Source organism: Asterias amurensis, chromosome 6 (genome assembly GCF_032118995.1).
Source record: "Asterias amurensis chromosome 6, ASM3211899v1".
Taxonomy (NCBI): Eukaryota; Metazoa; Echinodermata; class Asteroidea; order Forcipulatida; family Asteriidae; genus Asterias; species Asterias amurensis.
Genome location: NC_092653.1, coordinates 5,665,181 through 5,685,541, shown reverse-complemented (window position 1 = coordinate 5,685,541; position 20,361 = coordinate 5,665,181). Strand labels below are relative to the sequence as shown.

The window sequence follows — 20,361 nt, the reverse complement described above, 5'->3', positions numbered from 1 at the left end:
TTAAAGCCATTGGACACCTTTGCTAATTGGCAAAGACAGTAATTCTCACTTAGTGTGTCCCATCATTAAATGCATGAAATAAAAATCTGTGGAAATTTGGTCTTAATATTGTTGGTCATCGAAGTTGCAAGAGAACAATGACAGAAACCCTTATTCCACAATAAGTGTGCTTTCATCTGCCTAATAAAAGGCTTCAGCTGAAGTCTTTTATTATTTACATGAGCAATTACCTCTTTTGCCATAACCATTTCTCACAATGTTGTATACCATGAACATCTCTCTATTGCTCGTTACCAAGTTTAAACTTTTATGCTAAAAGTTATTTTGGGTAATTACCAATAGTGTCCAGTGCCTAATACTGTAGAGGCAGATTTAAAAGGAATTTGTATAGAGTGATCACTCTCCCTACCATCTATGTTGTAACGTTTCTCGCGATTGATTGTGCTGAATTTACTCGGGTTGTGATTCTTGAGCGATACCTGCATATTAGCCGAACCAGTGATGTCATCATTTCCACAACGAGGCTGCTTAAGAAGCTCGATCGTCCTGTCGTCCAGGTAACCGGTTACTTCGATACCAGCAAAGGTCTGAAGAGTTCTGTACAGTCAATTGAAGGGGCACACTTATGAAATCGTTAAAGGCTTTGGACACGTTTGGTAATATTGTCAACGACCAGTACCCTCATTTGGTGTATCCTAACATAGTTATGCTTAAAATAACAAACCTGTGAAAACTTGGGCTCAATTGGTCATGAAAGAATAATAAGATGTCTAATAATTGAGTGAGACATTATCTTCAGAGGGTTCCGTTGTTCTCACAATGTGTTATATGGCCTAACTATCAACATCTCTCACTATTTTGAGTAATTACTAATAGTGTCCAGTGCCTTTAAAGAAAAAAAGAGTTATTATAATATTATAAGATCATTCCTTGGCAAATTTAGGGCGTTTTTCCACTTTAAAGACTCAAAAGCATACTATTTATGGATGTGACTATAACATGTCTCATGATCTCGGCCTCTTGTTACACTTTCATCATGTTAAAGCCATTATACACTTTCGGTACAGAAAAAAAAAAGTTCACAGATTTACAAATAACTTACAGGGTTTACAGAGGGTCATGGTGAAAGACTTCTCTTGAAATATTATTCCATGAAATGCTTTACTTTTTGAAAGAACAGTAATACAATATCAATTCTTGATATAGAGAATTACGGATTTATTTTAAATACATGTCATGACACGGCGAAACGTGCGGATACAAGGCTGGGTTTTCCTGTTATTTTCTCCCGACTCCGACGTCCGATTGAGCCCAAATTTTCACAGGTTTGTTATTTTATATATATATATTAATTGTGATAGTCGCAATGTGGACCTTGGACAACACTGTTTACCAAAAGTGTCCTATGGATTTAATGGCAAAACAGCTTATCTCTGTACACTTGTTTTTCTCAAAAGTTTGTTTTTTTTCGAGTACAGACCGTTTTACCATGGATGGGCAGATGGACGGACTTTTTCGACGGATGAAATTATTTATTCAAACTTAGAACGACTCCTCACTTTGAAAAGCCATAACAGTAAAACAAAATATAAAGTTGACCGACATAACTATCAAATACAGTGTGAACCTTAACACAACACGTTGAAGAAGACCCATTTTTGTGGAATTTCACAGTAGAATCATTAGTAATAGAGATGCACTTATACAAAGTATAATAGCGATAAACAGACTTACCTCAACGCCCTCGGTATATCAGCCGGGTTGCTGGGTGCACCGTTGGGCCCTTGTGCTACGTAGCCATATTTTATCAAGTAACTCTGGAAATCAGAATAGACAAACGCAAGGTTGTTTCTCAAATATTTTTCAAAACAAAACAAAACAAAACAAAACAAGTTGATGGATAGTCCGAAGGGCTAGTCTTTTTGCCCCCCCCCCCCAAAAAAAAACACCAACATTTAAAAGGCAGTGGACACTATTGGTAATTACTCAAAATAATTTTCAGCATAAAATTTACTTGGTAACGAGCAATGGAGAGCTGTTGATAGTTTAAACCACTATGAGAAATGGCTCCTACTGAGTTTTTAGAAAGAGGTAACTTGTCACTCAAATAATAAAACACTTCAGCTGAAGCCTTTTATTAAAGCACACAAAACTGATGAAACAATTGTGTTTTTATTTTATTTTATTATTCTCTTTTAAAGTATAGATGACCAATCGAGTCCAAATTTTCACAGATTTGTTACTGAATGAATATGTTGAGATACACCAAGTGAGAATACTGGTCTTTGACAATTACCAAAGGTGTCCAGTGTCTTTAACTGATGACAATTCTTTGCTTAACCTTCAGAAGCAAATTCTAAAACTTTATATCATTATCAATAGCTCGTAAACTATAAGGTAAATCTGACTTTAATTGTTAAATTCTTGAAGGATTCTGGTTTTTCAAGATCTCGTAAATGCACTTAATCTCTAAAAACCGGTATTTAACCCCAACAAGGTCGGAAATAATGGACTTAATAACTAAGAACAGGTGCCTTGCGTTATTTGATGGGGGGGGGGATTAAACTCAATGTGATGGGAAAAAGGAGCTACAACAACAAAACAAAACATTTTCCGGATGCAACTTGTTTAAAGGCAGTGGACACTATTGGTAATTACTCAAAATAATCATTAGCATAAAACCTTACTTTGTAACGAGTAATGGGGAGAGGTTGATAGTATAAAACATTGTGAGAAACGGCTCCCTCTGAAGTGACGTAGATTTCGGAAAAAGAAGTAATTTTCAATGAATTTGATTTCGAGACCTCAGATTTAGAATTTGAAAGAGCCGTTTCTCACAATGCTTTATACAATCAACAGCTCTTCATCGCTCGTTACCAAGTGAATTGTTATGTTTACAGTTATCTTAAATAATTACCAATAGTGTTCAGTGCCTTTGACTGTTGTTCTAACGAGGTAACCAATGATTTTCTATTTTTAAATACTTTTAATTGTTATCTTTGGTAAAAAAAAACCAATGTTATTCAACCAGTTGCTGCGATTTTAATCCGTAATAAATAATGATAATAACAAGTACACAAATAAGAATGTTGTTGTTTTGCTTTCTTTGATGTAAAACCAATAGCCCGTCTCCTCAAAATACAATTTTTGTTGCATATGTCCAAAACATCATAATAATGTACAAGCCACCACTACAAGGTGGATTTGATAACGAGGTCAGAATGGCTCTTGACATCTTGACATAACCACGTCATGCAGAGATCTCCCGTGAACTTAAACTCAGTGAAATGGAAAACATTGAACAAAACAATTGGCCACAAATCACAGCATGATCCATGGGAATTTATTGTTTGTAAAAAAAAAATGGACCATGAAGTGAAAGGTTGCGTTTCAAATGTGTGAAACAAAACGGACAAGAACAACATTAATCGAAAAAATTAATTCGAGACTTCACTTGTCGTCTTAATAAAGAGTTTCCCATAATGGCCTTAAACCAATGGGTTTAAAGTCAGGGAACACTATTGGTAATTACTCAAAATATTAATTAGCATAAAACCTTACTTGGTAACGAGCAATGGGGAGAGGTTGATGGTATAAAACATTGTGAGAAACGGCTCCCTCTGAAGTGACGTAGTTTTCGTGAAAGAAGTAATTTTCCACGAACTTGGTTTCGAGACCTCAAGTTTAGAATTTGAGGTCTCGAAATCAAGCATCTGAAAGCACACAACTTCGTGTGACAAGGATGTTTTTTCTTTCATTATTATCTAGCAACTTCGACCACCGATTGAGCTCAAATTTTCACAGGTTGGTTATTTTATGTATATGTTGAGATACACCAAGTGAAAAGACTGGTCTTTGACAATTACCAATAGTGTCCACTGTCTTTAAAGACACTGGATACTATTGGTAATTACACCTAAACTAATTGTTAGTATAAAAACTCACTTGTTAACAATCATTAATGTATGTAATTTGTCAAACAGTTTATAGCAATATCATCAGACCTTTAAAGGCACTGGACATTATTGTTAATTACTCAAAATAATTATTAGCATAAAACTTACTTGGTATAACGAGCCATTGAGAGCCGTTGATAGTATAAAACTTTTTTAGAAACGGCTTCCTCTGAAGTAAATTTGTTTGTGAGAAAGGTATTAAAATAATAAAATATTAAAATAAACTAGACCTTAAGCTTTTTTTATAGGCATAGGCCTATATAAAAGCACACAAATTTGTTCAACAATGGTGTCCTTTCTTTCATTATATTCTCTTGTAACTTTGATGACCAATTGAGTCCAAGTTTGCACAGATTTTTGTTATTTTGTGCATAAAATTATGTTTGATTTTTGGGGTTGAATAAAGAATTGACTAGAGTGGGATTCGAACCAACGACCTCCGGATTAACGTGCCAGCGCTCTACCAACTGAGCTATCTAGCCCTATTATTGGCGGTGTCCCTATTTGTCAATATCTTTGTTTGGGGTGCCAGTCAGAAGCCATACAACAGTTAACTGCCGTGTAGCCAGGGATCACACCCAAATTACGATACAACCTGGGAAGCGGCAGGGGATGCGACTTTTTGTTTCAGATATCAATGTAAACCACAAGGGAAACTGACTGGGTAAATCAACAATTATGTTTGGATGCACCAAGTGAGAATACTGATCTTTGACAATTACCAAAGGTGTCCAGTGCCTTTTAATATAAATGCACACCAACTATTATTATTTTAATCTGAAGGGGTTGGAATATATTCCCGTTAAAGAAATCGTTGAAATTTAAATCTACACTTTAAAAACAAATACCACGCAACCAACTTCAAACTATGTAAACATCGCGTGTCATAAAGAACAACAGCTTTATGTATAACAGTCGACATTAATCAATTTTGAAATTAAAGATGCTATGTCAGATTTTTTGCCCCAAACATTAAAAATAAAAGTTTTTTGAGTGAATGGTATTTCAAAGAGTGTCACCCGCTCTAACGAAAAAAAGTTTAACTTTTACTTTTAATGGTCAGGAACCATGACAAAAATTTAAAACGTTTCTTATAAAACACATAAGAATTGGTCACGTGATATATTGTCGGGATCTCGACAAAAACTAATTTTGAGCACTCTATTTCACTGCTACTAATAATTGACGGACTTTTTCGAGCAATGGCTCAAATGAAAGCTTGTAACGTTCTAAAAATCTGACATAGCATCTTTAAACGTTTCCTGACATGTTTTGACAGCTATGGTGTATTTATTGTAGTAGTGGCCGGACTGGCCTTGTAGAGTTGCCGCAAGAAACAAACCACTTGAAACAAAGAGCAATCAACTATGCATTAGTGTCCTTCAAAACATGATATGAAAACATGAAATTCCACATCCCGTGTTACAAAAGCCCAAGACATCACCTTGAAACTTGAAATATAAACAAGATTTTCATGGTTTTGGATGAGTATCTTTTTTTTTAAACAAAGATGCAAACAATTTAAAGACGCTTGACACTATTGGTATTGTCAAAGACCAGTCTTCTCACTCGGTGTATCTAAACATAATTATGCATAAAATAACAAACTTGTGAAAATTTGAGCTCAAGCGGTCGTCGAAGTTGCGAGATAATAATGAAAGAAAAGAACACCCTCGCACACGAAGTTGTGTACTTTCAGATGCTTGATTTTTGATTTCGATACCTCAATTTTTAAATCTGAGGTCTCGAAATCAAATTCGTGGAAAATTACTTCTTTCTCGAAAACTACGCTACTTCAGAGGGAGCCGCTTCTCACAATGTGTTATACTATCAACCTCTCCGCATTACTCCTACCAAGTAAGGTTTTATGCTAACAATTATTTTGAGTAATTGCCAATAGTGTCCACTGCCTTTAATAACTAAAATACACTTGAGTATAGAGGTTACGTGCACTGAATCTCAGACGAAATTCAGCCCCTTTGAAGTATGGTGGACTATAATAAGAGTGCACTGTTTGGTTAGGTTTTAACATGCAAATTTACCCAAACCAGTGTCATATGAATGTGTTCACCATCAAAATTGCTTATTACGAATATAGTGCAGACACATGTACCAGCAACCAAGTCCCAAGTATTATTCGCATTCGATCTAAGGGGTCTACGTGACTTACTGTATACATGGGAAACCATATCAGTTTATAGTTTCTTGGTTTATGTTATCCTCGAACGAGGTTTATGTCCTATGATCACATGAGCAGTAAGAAGAAGTCATACAATAACCGTTTCAATGTGTCAAACCTTTTAGGAGACAAGTATGCCTATAAGCGGTCTGTACTTAAAGGGAAGATCTACGTTCGGTTATTACTCATAAAATGAATGGCAATACAACATTTTGGTTAGAAGCCTACACAATTTCACTTCGAAGTAATGTGGTTGTGTGAACAGATATCAGTTTTTATCCCCACATATTTGAACATGAGAATCGTTACCAACGCTTCTAAAGATTGTGTTTTCTAAGATTGTGTTTTCTAAGATGGGTCTTATTCTTTCTGCGTGGACCGTTCCGGGTTTTCGGCAAGATCTAAAAAACGCGAAAACCTTTTGAAGTGGAATTTTATAATGTTTTACTGTATACATACATTTATGATAAAAGCTTGAACGGTCAAAAGCAAAAGATATGCACTGCCTTGAATAACACCACAATCATTTTCCTATGTGTTAAGTAATGGGGTGAGAGGGTAAACAAACTCAAGCCGATCCGCTTGGAATTTTGCGGCTGGGAAGGTTGATCAAAATTGAACTTCTGCCTGCTTATTTTGATACAAAGCTCTCTGACCATTACATAAGTTTCCATAGCAGATTTTACCAAAGGGTTAAACCACATTCTTATTTTGATTTAAAACAAAGTAAATTGACAAGTTCGTTAAATTTTTTGCCATTTCAAGAAATAAAGAAGTGAGTAAGAGACTTACCGAGACATTCGGAAGATTTTCGCGATGTTTCCTCTTCTTCTTGTTGCGCCTCGCACACGACGTTTCGTGAAGACAAAAGAAGAGAACTAAAACAATCCAAACAGCTTTCCTGAATTTCATGTTTCAGTCCTTTTTTTCTGGTTCCGGGTTTGTCACTTTACCGTCCGGACTGTACTAAACTGTCACGACCGTTTCGCCCCGTCCACTCTGTCCAAAGTGGCTGGAAGGTTATGATCACAATATGGCAAACACATTTTTATTGTCCATCAAAAAATTCCAACGTGTGTGGTGTGACGAATGATTATACTCCCAAGCGATCCTGTAAACTCAAAAGAAACGCGGTCTTCTTGACTGGTTTCACCGTGATTCTCGAGAGAGCGCCGCCGTTGATTGGAGCGAACTCCTTGAGGCGGGTACACGCTCGGCCTTGTCCTGGCTAATTCTCGTCCGAGGTCGCCGGAGATTTGTCGTCGAAGTAAAAGTTGGGATGCTAATCTTGGATGAGGCACGATTTAAGCGATTGAAAGCTATTATGATTGATGCTGGTGGGCCCAAGGTGGTTTATTGTGACGACTGATTAGCCTCAGCTTGTAAGTTTACTTTGAGAATGAGCTATGACCTATCAATTACAAACGAACGCTGGGACTTAACGTGTAAGAGTCATGTTGTGTTTGACAAGATGGGAGTGAATAATACTCTTCAAAAAACGTTTAGCCTCGATAAAGTTAAAAAGACATTGCTCGCATGAGTGAATGTTTACGTTCTGGACATTAGATTTTGTTTTAAAATCGTCTCGCACTGATTTTTCAAGCATTTAAAATGTTTTATGACGTCATTGTGTTCCAAAGGTGCGCTTGTCCACAAAAAAAAACCTTTGGTTTGAGTTGCACAACAGCCGAGTGATTAATGACGTTGGCAAAGTACGGTTTTCAAATAACTTTCTCATGCGTTGCATATATTGTAAAATTATTCACAGTGTTCATTATGTAACTCTTCGGTCAAACTCTATTGCAATCGTCATAGGCACAGGCCGCCACTGAAAGACTGCAGATAACAATGACACACACAATAGACTTATAACGATTAACTTACAGAGCCAATCTGGATTTCTAAAATTATTGATTTCCGAAACGAATAATATTGCATCACCATACTCACGACGGTCCCCTTAAAACTGAAGTCCGACTTTTGTTTCCCGGACTAGACAACTGGAATCCTTTCTTTATCCCCAGTTATGCGTCGAAGGTGATACCGGGGTGAAACGGATCAAGTCTAACCTGGCCCACGGAGTGAGGAAAATAATATAAAACTCCCTATTAAAAAAAAGAATCAATGCACTGATACCAAGGTTTCCACAATCAATCTGGGTCCAACCTGCCAGTCAATTATAGTTAGTTTGACAGGTGGATGGTGCCGTGGGGATCTTGGACAAACAGTTTCTGGTCATAATTGGGGCGTCATTATTGCAAGTTAGAGGGATGTATCACTGAGTTTCAACACAATACAAACAACATGGGCCAGATTTTATAGAAGGGCTTAAGCACAAAATATTGCTTAACAATTTTCTGCTTAGCAGATGTAAAAGAAAAATGACGAGCCGGATACCAGTCACATATTGTACCTGTGACAAGGTAGTTTGGCTGGTAACCATATCCTGGTAAGCATAATTTTGTTAGTTACTTTTTGTTTGATTACAGCTAGCTTTATTGGGACCAATGCCCAATTTCATTGCTTTGCTTTATACGGCGAAATATGCGCTTACGATCTCTGCTTAGTGTGCAAGCACCGAATTGTTGCGCTAGCTGTGTAAGCGAAGAAAGCCTATGCTGAGTACGCTCGCACACAGGCAAAAATTCCTTGCTAACGATCGAAATATGTTTGACGTAAGCGCGGAATTCCCTGCTTCCGTAAGCGCCGATGCATAAGCAGAGCAATTAAATTGGGCCCTGTTACCAATCGAATTTGGTTGCCAATAATTTTAAATTTTAGAAAAAAACTGATAACATTCACACTAACTGCATAAAACGTTCTTAATATTTTGCCTAGCAATTTGAAAGGTCACACACAGTGTAAAGAAATCACTAAATCCAAGGACGAGGTCGTCCGTAGAGTGAAATTTCAATAGAGGACGCACTAGCAATTCTTAGACAGAACAATATTGCGATGCTCTGAATGAAACATGCAGCTCGCTTGACATGTGGAACTCTCAGTGGGTGATATGTGGCTACATCAATTATCGTGTAATTTCAATTTTCACCAAGAAGGTAGATCTAAGCATATTCAACTTTTAAGAGATGGGAAGATATGCAGTTATTAATAGTTTCTTCACTTGGGGTTCCAAGTTTTATTGATAGCATTAGACATGAGAAAATCATGTGCCAAGTCTCATGAATAAATCACAAATTTGATGATCGTGACTTTTATAGAGTGCCCCGAGGTTGTTAATTCTAACCGTGGGGCATCTCGGGTCTAGGCCTGAGAAACATGTCCAACAGGCAGTGCCCCTTCCAAAGAAGAGTATATGGCTAACCTACCAATAATTAAAAAGAAAAAAAAAAAACACAGCAAAACAGAAGAAAGAAAGAAAGAGTTCAGGCGGTTCAAATTTGATTCGGCCATGGTTCAAATAATATGCGGAGCGACATAATTGCATTTAGGTGGGTTAGTGGTGTAACCAAATGAACTAAGCACAGCGCCCTCTTTTGGGCTGTCTGAATTCATTGGATTACTGAGACACGTTGATCGGCACGCAAAATGGATCACCTCGCTAAACAGTCAGCTGAACAACATAAATCCTGATTTAAAGACTGGATATTGACGAAAATAATAGGGAAACCGCCAGCATAGGGGCTAGATACAGGTAGAGTGCCGACACGTTAATCCAGAAGTCGTTTATTCAAATCCCGCTTTACTCAATTTTCTTTGTTCAATCCCAAATCACACGAGCAAGAGTCCGACAGAAAAAAAGAGAGAAGGAAAACAAATAATGATGGCAGTGGTAAACATTATCTTGCAAGCCTTAATGCTGCGTATTTTTGAAAGGGCATCAAGGCATTTTCACTTGATGATGGGCACCCTATGAGGAAATTGTACAATTATGCTGGAGCAGTTAAAGGGCACTAAAAGGCAATAAACAGGAGGCATGGAGGCAAATGTCCTCATGGCCTCCAATTATCAAGCATGATCTTGATTCAAAGAGAGTAAGAAATAGATGTGGCCAAGATAACTATAGAGCTACCTTAATCTATTAAAGACACTGGAAACTATTGGTAATTGTCAAAGACATAGTCTTCATAGTTGGTTTACCTCATATTGGTCGTTGAAGTTGCGAGATAATAACGAAAGAAAAAACACCCTTGTCACACGAAGTTGTGTGCGTTTAGATGGTTGATTTTGAGACCCCAAGTTCTAAATCTGAGGTTTCGTTTGTAAATCAAATTCGTGGAAAATTACTTCTATCTCGAAAACTACGTCACTTCAAAAGGGAGCCGTTTCTCACAATTTGTTAAACTATCAACCTCTCCCCATTACTTGTAATCAAGAAAGGTTTTATGACAATTAGTTTGAGTAATTACCAATAGTGTCCACTGCCTTTAAGAGAACCATTACACCACACACTCGTTGTGTCATCTTCACCAAAGCATGATTCATTAGCAAGCAATGTTTCCCATTAAGTGACACTTGAAGTTTCACTTGGAATCCAACCCAGACGTCTCGTCCCATGGATGACCTTATTCCCATTGTCTTTCCGGTTGATAAAATAATGGTAGATAATTTGACCGGAAAGGATTCAGAAGGTTGAACAATATTTAGTCATGATGAATCTTTTAGGGCCCAGGGGTGGGTTTCACAAAGAGTTAAGAGGACGTCAAGTTCAAACTCGTCCTAAATGCGTCCCATACGTCTATGGATACGGAACTTTAAGGCAGTATACTCTATTGGTAATTACTCAAAATAATTATTAGCATAACACATTACCTGAAAACGGGTAATGGGGAGCTGTTGATAATATAAAACATTGTGAGAAACGGCTCCCTCTGAAGTAATGTTGTTTTCGAGAAAGAAGTAATTTTCCACAAAATTTGATTTCGAGACCTCAAGTTTAGAACTTGAGGTCTCGAAATCAACCATCTAAACGCACACAACTTCGTGTGACAATGGTATTTTTTTCCCATTATTATCTCGCAAGTTCGATGACCGATTGAGCTCAAATTTTCACAGGTTAGTTATTTTATGCCTATGTTTAGATACACCAACTGTGAAGACTAGTCTTTGACAATTACCAATAGTGTCCAGTGTCTTTAACTCATCCTAAGTCCTAAGATTTAGAGTGTGGAGAAATCGACGGCTGGACACCAGTCCTTTGGTAATATTGTCAATACCCATTATAACTTGAGTATTGCATGAAATAACTAATCTGTGAACATTTTGAATAAATTGGTCATTGAAGTTGCCAGAGAATAATGGATGAAAAACACCATAGTGTCAACTTCATTTGCAGGGGAAAACTGCAAGAATTTAAAACTTTATTCGGAGGTTTTTGTACATACTGACAATGATTTTAACAAGCCATTGGAATATGGTGGACACAATACTATGAAAATGTTGAGTTTGGGTAAATCTGATACACCCAAACCAAGCGGTACACTCCTAAGTGTTTACACCCATGAAGGTAGAAGGTCCACTATCTCGAAAAGGCTAATTTAGGAAGAAACTAAATGGTTTGACCAAAGATGTGGCGAAGTATCTTGTCCACACTGCATGCCTGTAAAGACAATATTGAGGAAATGCTTTTCTGGTCCACCCTAATACCCACCCATCACTGCTCTAGCCTCCAGCACATGGACGGGGAAAGGGGGAGTAATTAAGGATGGGGTTGTTCAAAACTTCCCATGCAACACGCCAACGGTCCGACTTGGCCCCCTATTAAATATCTCATGTTTTGGGGTTATTTTCTTTAACTGAAACAAATTACTCTGGTTTATAGAGGAGGCCCTGGATTTCTCTGCGGTGGTGGCCACTGAACAATACAAATGTTGTATGGGCAGTGATGACTCATGAAATTCGAAACATGTTAAAGTCGTGGGATACCCTCAGGTCGGTCTTAATAATTTGTAAAAGGCTATTTTAATAGTATACTGCAACAGGTGTGTTCCAAAAGTGAACGACTGTTTTATGTACTTTATGATAAAGTACATACCACTAGGCGATGCCTGACCGAAGCACTTTAGGAAATATTCTTTATAAAGTTTTTCATTTTATTCTCTATATTTGTTTATTTTCTGTTCAATTATTTTGTATCAATAGTTTTCTTGATGTTTATAAAGTAAGCTTCTTACTTTAGGGTGGGCTCAGAAGTTTATTTATAGATGATGAAAATACGGGATTTTTTGCGGGAAACTGTTCTTGGGGCAGTACTCTCTAAATGTAAAAGAGTGAAAACACCACTCTTTACATTTCGAGCTGTCCCTCATATGGCTCTTCAAAAAGAGTGGTGGTTGTTTCACTTTTTTAGAGAGGGTTTCACTACAGGGCAGAGTGAAAAATCACTCAAAAAGATGCAAACTTTAATCTAAAAGAGTGGAAGACCAATCAAAAAAGAGTTGTCCTTCATAATGGCTCTTCAAAGAGTGCTTTTCACTCTTTTACATTAAGAGAGTAGGTCAAGGTTCCACTCTTAAAACTGGGGTATTAAATTTGACATTGTTGGTGTTGCCACATAAAATAGACACCAGGTGTTCAAAATAACACTAATTTCTATGCCGACACAATATGTTATTTGCCAGAATAGTATCATTATCACCCAGAAAACTCAGAATAGTCCAAGAGCTGTGACATGGAGGGACCCATTTCCTTTAATAGTAATTGCTCGACGCCATTTTTATGCTTGGTCAAATAAAAGGCTGTATGAACATAGTTCGAGAAAAGAAAATAAGCAGGAAAATTATAAACGCAACTCATTTCACAGACTCAGCAGAAATACACTTTTCAAGATCATTAGACAGTCGTCGTACCTTCAATTCACTGGTAACCAACGAACCAGAAGTCTGCCCACAAACTCTGCCATCAAGACTACCGAGGTGTGAGGTCATCGATGACATCATCAAGCATCGTAGAAGGTTAAAAAACCCTGCACATGGTATGCTGTGTCATTAACCCACCACGTCCCTAGCATTGACAAGAATAAACAAGAATCATGTTATAGCACCAAAACTGCAATAAATCATTTTTTTGGTGGGGTATCACCCTGCAAGAATTTCTTGAAAATAGGAAACATTATAGCCCCAGGGCGTATAAACAGAACAATGGAAAATACCTTGAATGCAGTTGAGATGACTGTTGCACATTGTGGTCATGAATAAATAAATCATTGCTTAACTCAACTTTCGCTTTTCAATAAACTTGAGGTTTTTGTGTTATAGGACACTGTTGAAGTTGAAGGTTAACGGTGCAGTCTGGTAGCCTATGCAATTTATCGAAACAACGGCTTAGGCCTTTTAGCAACCACATTTTGTTTTCTGTACATCAAAATTTCCACTCTCACTGTCGAAGTGCTTTTCAATTGGAATTTTTGTTTGTCTAAATCGATTCATAAAAGGGAAAAACATGGCAATTTTGATGTCACGCAGAAACAAAAATTTCTCCCGGCTCCATCCGCCTGTTTGAAATCCTGTACAGGAAGTGTATATTTTCAAAATGGCTGACGGGGCCTAAACCGGAGCCTAAGCCGATTCCTTTGAGAACGGCCATGCATTCAAGATACACTGGACACTGGACACTATTGGTAATTGTCAAAGACCAGTCTTCTCACTTGGTGTATCTCAACATATGCATAACATAACAAACCTGTGAAAATTTGAGCTCAATTGGTCGTCGAAGTTGCGAGATAATAATAAAAGAAAAAACACCCTGGTCACACAAAGTTGTGTGCTTTCAGATGCTTGATTTCGAGACCCCAAAATCTAATTCTGAGTTCTCGAAATCAACTTCGTGGAAAATTACTACGTTACTTCAGAGGGAGCCGTTCTCACAATGTTTTATACTAACAACCTCTCCCCATTACTCGTTACCAAGTAAGGTTTTATGGTAATAATTGTTTTGAGTAATTACCAATAGTGTCCACTGCCTTTAATACTAGCGCGTGTAAAATTTTCACAGCATGTCCTTCAGACATATGTTTTTCTTCTCAAAACGCCATTAACAATCAGTGCCAATAAGTTGCTTTATCGCGGCATTCGGGGAACTGGGTTCGAAGCAAAATGGTCACCATGTTTTTGGAATGAACATGTTGAATTGAACGACTCTTTGAAGCTATATGGTTGAATTATGGTTTCATTTTGGGGAAATTTCACTGATGTGCGAAGATTATAAGGAAATTACCGTGTGGCGTTCGCACCTAACTTAAAGGAACACGTTGCCTTGGATCGGACGAGTTGGTCTATGAAAAGCGTTTGAAACCGTTTGTTATAAAATGCATATGGTTAGAAAGATGTTTTAAATGTAGAATATAATGATCCACACAATTATCACTCAAAATTGCACGGTTTTCATTTAAGTCGCGAACTAACACGGTCGGCCATTTATGGGAGTCAAATTTTTGACTCCCATAAATGGCCGACCGTGTTTGTCGACGAGGTAAAACGAAAACTACGCAATTTCAAGGCATATTTGTGTAGATCATTGTATTCTACCTTTACAACATCTTTCTAACCATACCGATTTTATAAGAAACGGTTACAGAACGCTTTTCAAAGACCAACTCGACCGATCCAAGGCAACGTGTTACTTTAAAACGTTAAACATTGGAGCTTTGAAGGCAGTGGACACTATTGGTAATTACTCAAATAAGTATTAGCATAAAACCTTTCTTGGTGACGAGTGGGGAGAGGTTGATGGTATAAAACATTGTGAGAAACGGCTCCCTCTGAAATGCCATAGTTTTCGAGAAAGAAGTATTTTTCCACGAATTTGATTTAGAGACCTTAGATGTAGAACTTGAGGTCTCGAAATCAACCATCTAAACGCACACAACTTCGTGTGACAAGAGTGTTTTATTCTTCCATTGTTATCTCGCAACTTCGACGACCGATTGAGCTAAAATTTTCACAGGTTAGTTATTTTATGCATTTGTTGAGATACACCAACTGTGGAGGCTAGTTCTTTGACAATTACCAATAGTGTCCACTGCCTTTAAAATAAACCCAACTACACCGACATCCCCAAGGCCCACTGCAGCACGGGAAAGAACCCCAACCCTGGGCTAGGCCTTCAATCCACGCACCCAGTAGGTAGATCAGAGCGAGCGCACTAATTCATGCGTGCAATGTCACCAATTAGTAAGTGAAATTAATGCTTCGTTATTTCGGGGCGGTTCCATGCGAATTTGTTTGCGCAGTTAGAAGTGCTTTCGGCTCTACCAGCCAGGCTTGATGTGGTGGATGATACCCAAGCCTACATATCCGTATGGACTTTTAAGTGTAAATTATTCCACTGCTCTTGGTCGCCGGTGAAAAAGAGAGAGTCAGGCCTGAAGAAACCACAAGTATTGACGTTACTCTCTGGAAACATACACAAAGGGTGTGGTGAGGGAAACAAAAGTACATAACCTATTATACGAACGACTCTTTAATATAATTTTAAGGTAAATGATTCCACTGCTGTAAACGCCCCCACTGCTGTAAACGCCCCAATATGGCACCCGAACTTCTGCACTTTACACAGCACTCTGTAAAACCTGTGGGTTTATCCAATAAAATCAATGTATCCAATGACAACAAGTTGTTGTCAACTCTCAGCTAATGACAAGCATTTCTTTGTCTCAAGTGAGGGCGCCTTTTTAACTGGTAACGCCATAGACCTTATCGCAAATACCAATGCGCAAGCGCAGACTGTTGAATGAGGTGCATTGTGGGATAGATATGGATCAAATTTGGATACCAGCTATACCACAATGCACCTCAAGCTTTACGCGCGCGCCCCAGTATTTGCGAAAAGGTCTATAACGCATCGTCGCCACTTTGTATTGTTTTAAGTGGGTTCATATTATATCTGACATTTCCACTTTGTTACCTTACAGAAGATTGTCATCTTTTGTATACCACAAATAGTCAATATCGGAAATAAAGATCAAGTGCTTTTGACCATGGGAACCATATTATAGGAAATTACATCACCAACAGCAAAACTTTCTGTCTAACAAAACAAAGTGGACATAAAACACAATGGAAAGGCCAGATGGTTCATGTCGGAAATAGCAGGGCATATCAAACACCACGGATGGAGTAATGGAAGAAGTGATTGGGGTCAAGATGTATCCGACAATCGGTTACTGTTACTACTTAAATAAGAGAGACTTTCAGAAAAGGGTGTTTGCTTTCAGGAACTTTGTGGTTTGGGAAGTCGTTTAGAGTGTACCACACTGTTTAATTTGGAAGTGTTTTTAGTGGTAAAATAATGTAATTTTAACAGTTTTATCAATAGGCCGGTGTGTTGCGTGCAGGAAACAATCACAACAACATGGAGATAAACAAATAAAATGACTTCAAAGTTTAATCTGTTGGTGTTTGTTTGTATACAAGTATGTGTGGTTTCAATGACATCTCAAATAAACAGATCAATATTATGTATGGATACATTGGCCAAAAGCGATCTTATGCATTGACGTCATCAAGTTGCTTGGCCAATGAGCAACCTTCTTTTGACCGCTTGCAGAGGGCGCCCTACGTTGCACAATGGTTACCATGACACGTAACGCGAAATTTGATAGACAACTATCTAATCTACTCATAACGTATAGACTCTAGCAAATAATCGTAAAGCAAACTAATAAATAGAGGTTAATCTGAACCAATGGAGTCAAAAGAGTGCGATATTCACTATTCAGATAAGAAATAAGAACATTCATCTCGCAAAGGATTTCATGGAAAGGGTCGAGTTGTCCCGGGAAAACTTTATCTCGACATCAACAAATTGATAACTAAACAAGACAATCATACGAGATAAATTGATACCATGTACAGTCGATAATCACAGCAATTTCTACGTGTTTTTTATAAGATAGAGAAATTAACATCATCGCAATTAGGTAAATTTCTTATTGAACTCCGTAAGTCGACTTGGCGTGACAAATAATTTGCTATCCCCATATCTAGATAAAGAGTTTGGCACTTCTGAAGCTCATTGAAAGGACCGTCGATGTTTTATCCTTACGTAAATGTTATATACTTTACAATTAACCTAATCTGTGCAAAATTAGCTTTTAAAGGGTGAACAGTTTTTGAGATATCGCTGAAAGTCCGGAGCGGTTAAGCACAGTAAAGTCTCCTAAATTAAAATTTGGATGGACAAGAACTGGTAGCTTTTAATTTTCCACAATCATATTTCGATAGAGCAAGGACTTGATCTATGGCCAATGACTAATTACCATCATAAATAATAATAACAATAATAATAATAATCATAACATTGAACAAAAAACTTGCTTACCGCAACCCTTTAATTTTTGTCATGTAGCTGTGGTTTGATGACAAAACGTTGAAAATGATTTGTTTGTTTAATTTGTTTGTTTGTTTGTTTGTCCTTGAATTGTTTTTTGTGCCTGAATGGTTTAAACAAAAATGCTTCATATCTCAATTAGAAACAGGATTAAATGCACAGAAATATGAACGAAAACTGGAGTAAGAGACACCATAAGGACAATAAAACAAGCCAAATGGAGATGGGCTGGACACACTCTCCGAAGAAATGACAACAGATGGACAACAAGAATAATGGACTGGCAACCAGGGACAGGGAAAAGGAAAAGAGGTAAACAGAGAAGAAGATGGGGAGATGACATCGGGGTATGTAGGAACAACATGGATAAGAACTGCAAGAAATAGAAATGAATGGCATTTACATAAGGAAGACTACATCTTTTAAAAACTGGATGAACATTTTCCTTCCTCCATGATGACGATGACAAAATGAAGAGGAAGGCCCGTTTACAATAAGCGTCGTTCATCTGACTCATTAGCAGGAGTATGTGGTTAGTAGAATAATTGCGGTTTTACACAGTCTATGGTGTGTCATGAATGACAATACAGCAGTGTTCAGTCCAACCTGTGTGTGGTTACAAGTGAAATCAATCAATTACTAATGAGGCACTCCCCCGGCCCCCAAACACATGCCCTATACAGAAAAACCAACACAAAACACTATAGTTATTAAGCATGGAGTTCCTATCTCTATGCTACAGTTTAAGTCAAGCATTCAGTTTGTTCATATTTTACCATCTTCACACTCAGTCAGCCTATACGCTTAAAATTTACACCATGTGCCGTGCACCCAAATATGAGGGAATCAAAATTAACATCATAGGGTGTTAACATGACACCAATGTAATTATTTTATCACCCGACGATGTACATTTTGATTCTCTGTTCGTGAAAACACTCTTGATGTAAATTTTAACACCCCTGTTTTTTATGGTTTGTGATTCAACTCATTTAATCGGGACTGACCGGTTTGTTCCTCAGTACTTTGCTTAGTGTTTTTACGTGTTTGTATTCTTCTTAGAACTATTGTACTACTTTTTCTTGTAGATCTTTTGATTTGCAATTTTGTAATATGATTTTTCATGTTTGCTGACAAATAAAATGAAATGGAATGAAATAAAATTACATGCAGAATCGTTGTGCAAAGTTTTTTTTTACGACAGCAAATAATCCGCAAAGGCCACACAGCTTGCCGATTTATGAGCGTCAATTCAGATTGTATGAGCTGAGTGTTGTTCAACAGTAGGCCTATATTCCATGTATGAACGTTTAAAGGCAGTGTACACTGTTGGTAACTACTCAAAATAATTATTAGCATAAACCCTTAATTTGTAAGTAGTAATAGGGAGAGGTTGATAGTATAAAACCTTGTGGGAAATGGCTCCCTCTGAAGTGATGTAGTTTTGTCCGAGAAAGAACTAATTTTCCACGAATTTGATTTCGAGACCTCAAGTTTAGAACTTGAGGTCTCGAAGTCAAGCATTGAAAGTACACCACTTCGTGTGACAAGGGTGTTTTTTTTCTTTCATAGTTATCTCGCAACTCCGACGACCAATCGAACTCAAATTTTCGCAGGTTTGTTATTTTATGCATATGCTGAGATACACCAAGTAAGAAGACTGGTCTTTGACAATTACCAATAGTGTGCTGTCCAGAGTCTTTAACGTCCACAGGTTTGTTTTCGTGCATATGTTGGGTCATATAAAGTGTGGATACTAAGTTGTGTAAAATGTGCAAATAATAAAAGGCGTATTTGAAGACCTCTAAAAACGACGACGTGTTGTACCTTTATACTACGAAACAGGATAGGCCTATCATCTGAATACACAAGTTGTCCTACTTTTTCTTGTAGATCTTTTGATTTGCAATTTTGTAATATGATTTTTCATGTTTGCTGACAAATAAAATGAAATAAAATTACATGCAGAATCGTTGTGCAAAGTTTTTTTTTACGACAGCAAATAATCCGCAAAGGCCACACAGCTTGCCGATTTATGAGCGTCAATTCAGATTGTATGAGCTGAGTGTTGTTCAACAGTAGGCCTATATTCCATGTATGAACGTTTAAAGGCAGTGTACACTGTTGGTAACTACTCAAAATAATTATTAGCATAAACCCTTAATTTGTAAGTAGTAATAGGGAGAGGTTGATAGTATAAAACCTTGTGGGAAATGGCTCCCTCTGAAGCGATGTAGTTTTGTCCGAGAAAGAACTAATTTTCCACGAATTTGATTTCGAGACCTCAAGTTTAGAACTTGAGGTCTCGAAGTCAAGCATTGAAAGTACACCACTTCGTGTGACAAGGGTGTTTTTTTTCTTTCATAGTTATCTCGCAACTCCGACGACCAATCGAACTCAAATTTTCGCAGGTTTGTTATTTTATGCATATGCTGAGATACACCAAGTAAGAAGACTGGTCTTTGACAATTACCAATAGTGTGCTGTCCAGAGTCTTTAACGTCCACAGGTTTGTTTTCGTGCATATGTTGGGTCATATAAAGTGTGGATACTAAGTTGTGTAAAATGTGCAAATAATAAAAGGCGTATTTGAAGACCTCTAAAAACGACGACGTGTTGTACCTTTATACTACGAAACAGGATAGGCCTATCATCTGAATACACAAGTTGTCCTTATTGAATGTTTGTTCTACAAAACTTTATTACCATAACAAACTTGTCAAAACATAATGTGCATGGGTCGAAGGCACTTGGCGTTACTAATGTAACACCCACTTATTCGCCTGATTGGTTTATACAAACACAAAACGTACTTTTGATATTTCCTCGATTATTTACAAATAATTCCCTGAAGTTTCAATCCTCGAGACTGACCGATTTAGTTTGCATTGAGTATAGACACACATCATGGAAAGACCATCAGTATGGTTATACGAACAC

The 20,361-nt window shown here is 37.5% G+C and overlaps 1 protein-coding gene across 2 annotated transcripts in view; it reads right to left on the bottom strand.

The window, feature by feature from the left end:
* The window catches only part of LOC139938058 (stromelysin-3-like), a 33,712-nt gene that overhangs the window by 4,376 nt on the left and 8,975 nt on the right, over window positions 1-20,361 (bottom strand). Inside the window, exons 1-4 of one of the 2 annotated variants that reach the window (XM_071933416.1) lie at window positions 12,942-12,992; window positions 6,928-7,147; window positions 1,735-1,817; window positions 410-597 (exon numbers count right to left, since the gene is read on the bottom strand). In XM_071933416.1, coding sequence (XP_071789517.1) covers window positions 410-597; window positions 1,735-1,817; window positions 6,928-7,047 — 391 coding nt within the window. In that variant the 5' untranslated portion in view covers window positions 7,048-7,147; window positions 12,942-12,992. Of the gene's footprint in view, window positions 1-409; window positions 598-1,734; window positions 1,818-6,927; window positions 7,148-12,941; window positions 13,096-20,361 lie in introns of those variants that run through there. The other variant, XM_071933417.1, reaches the window with a different exon arrangement.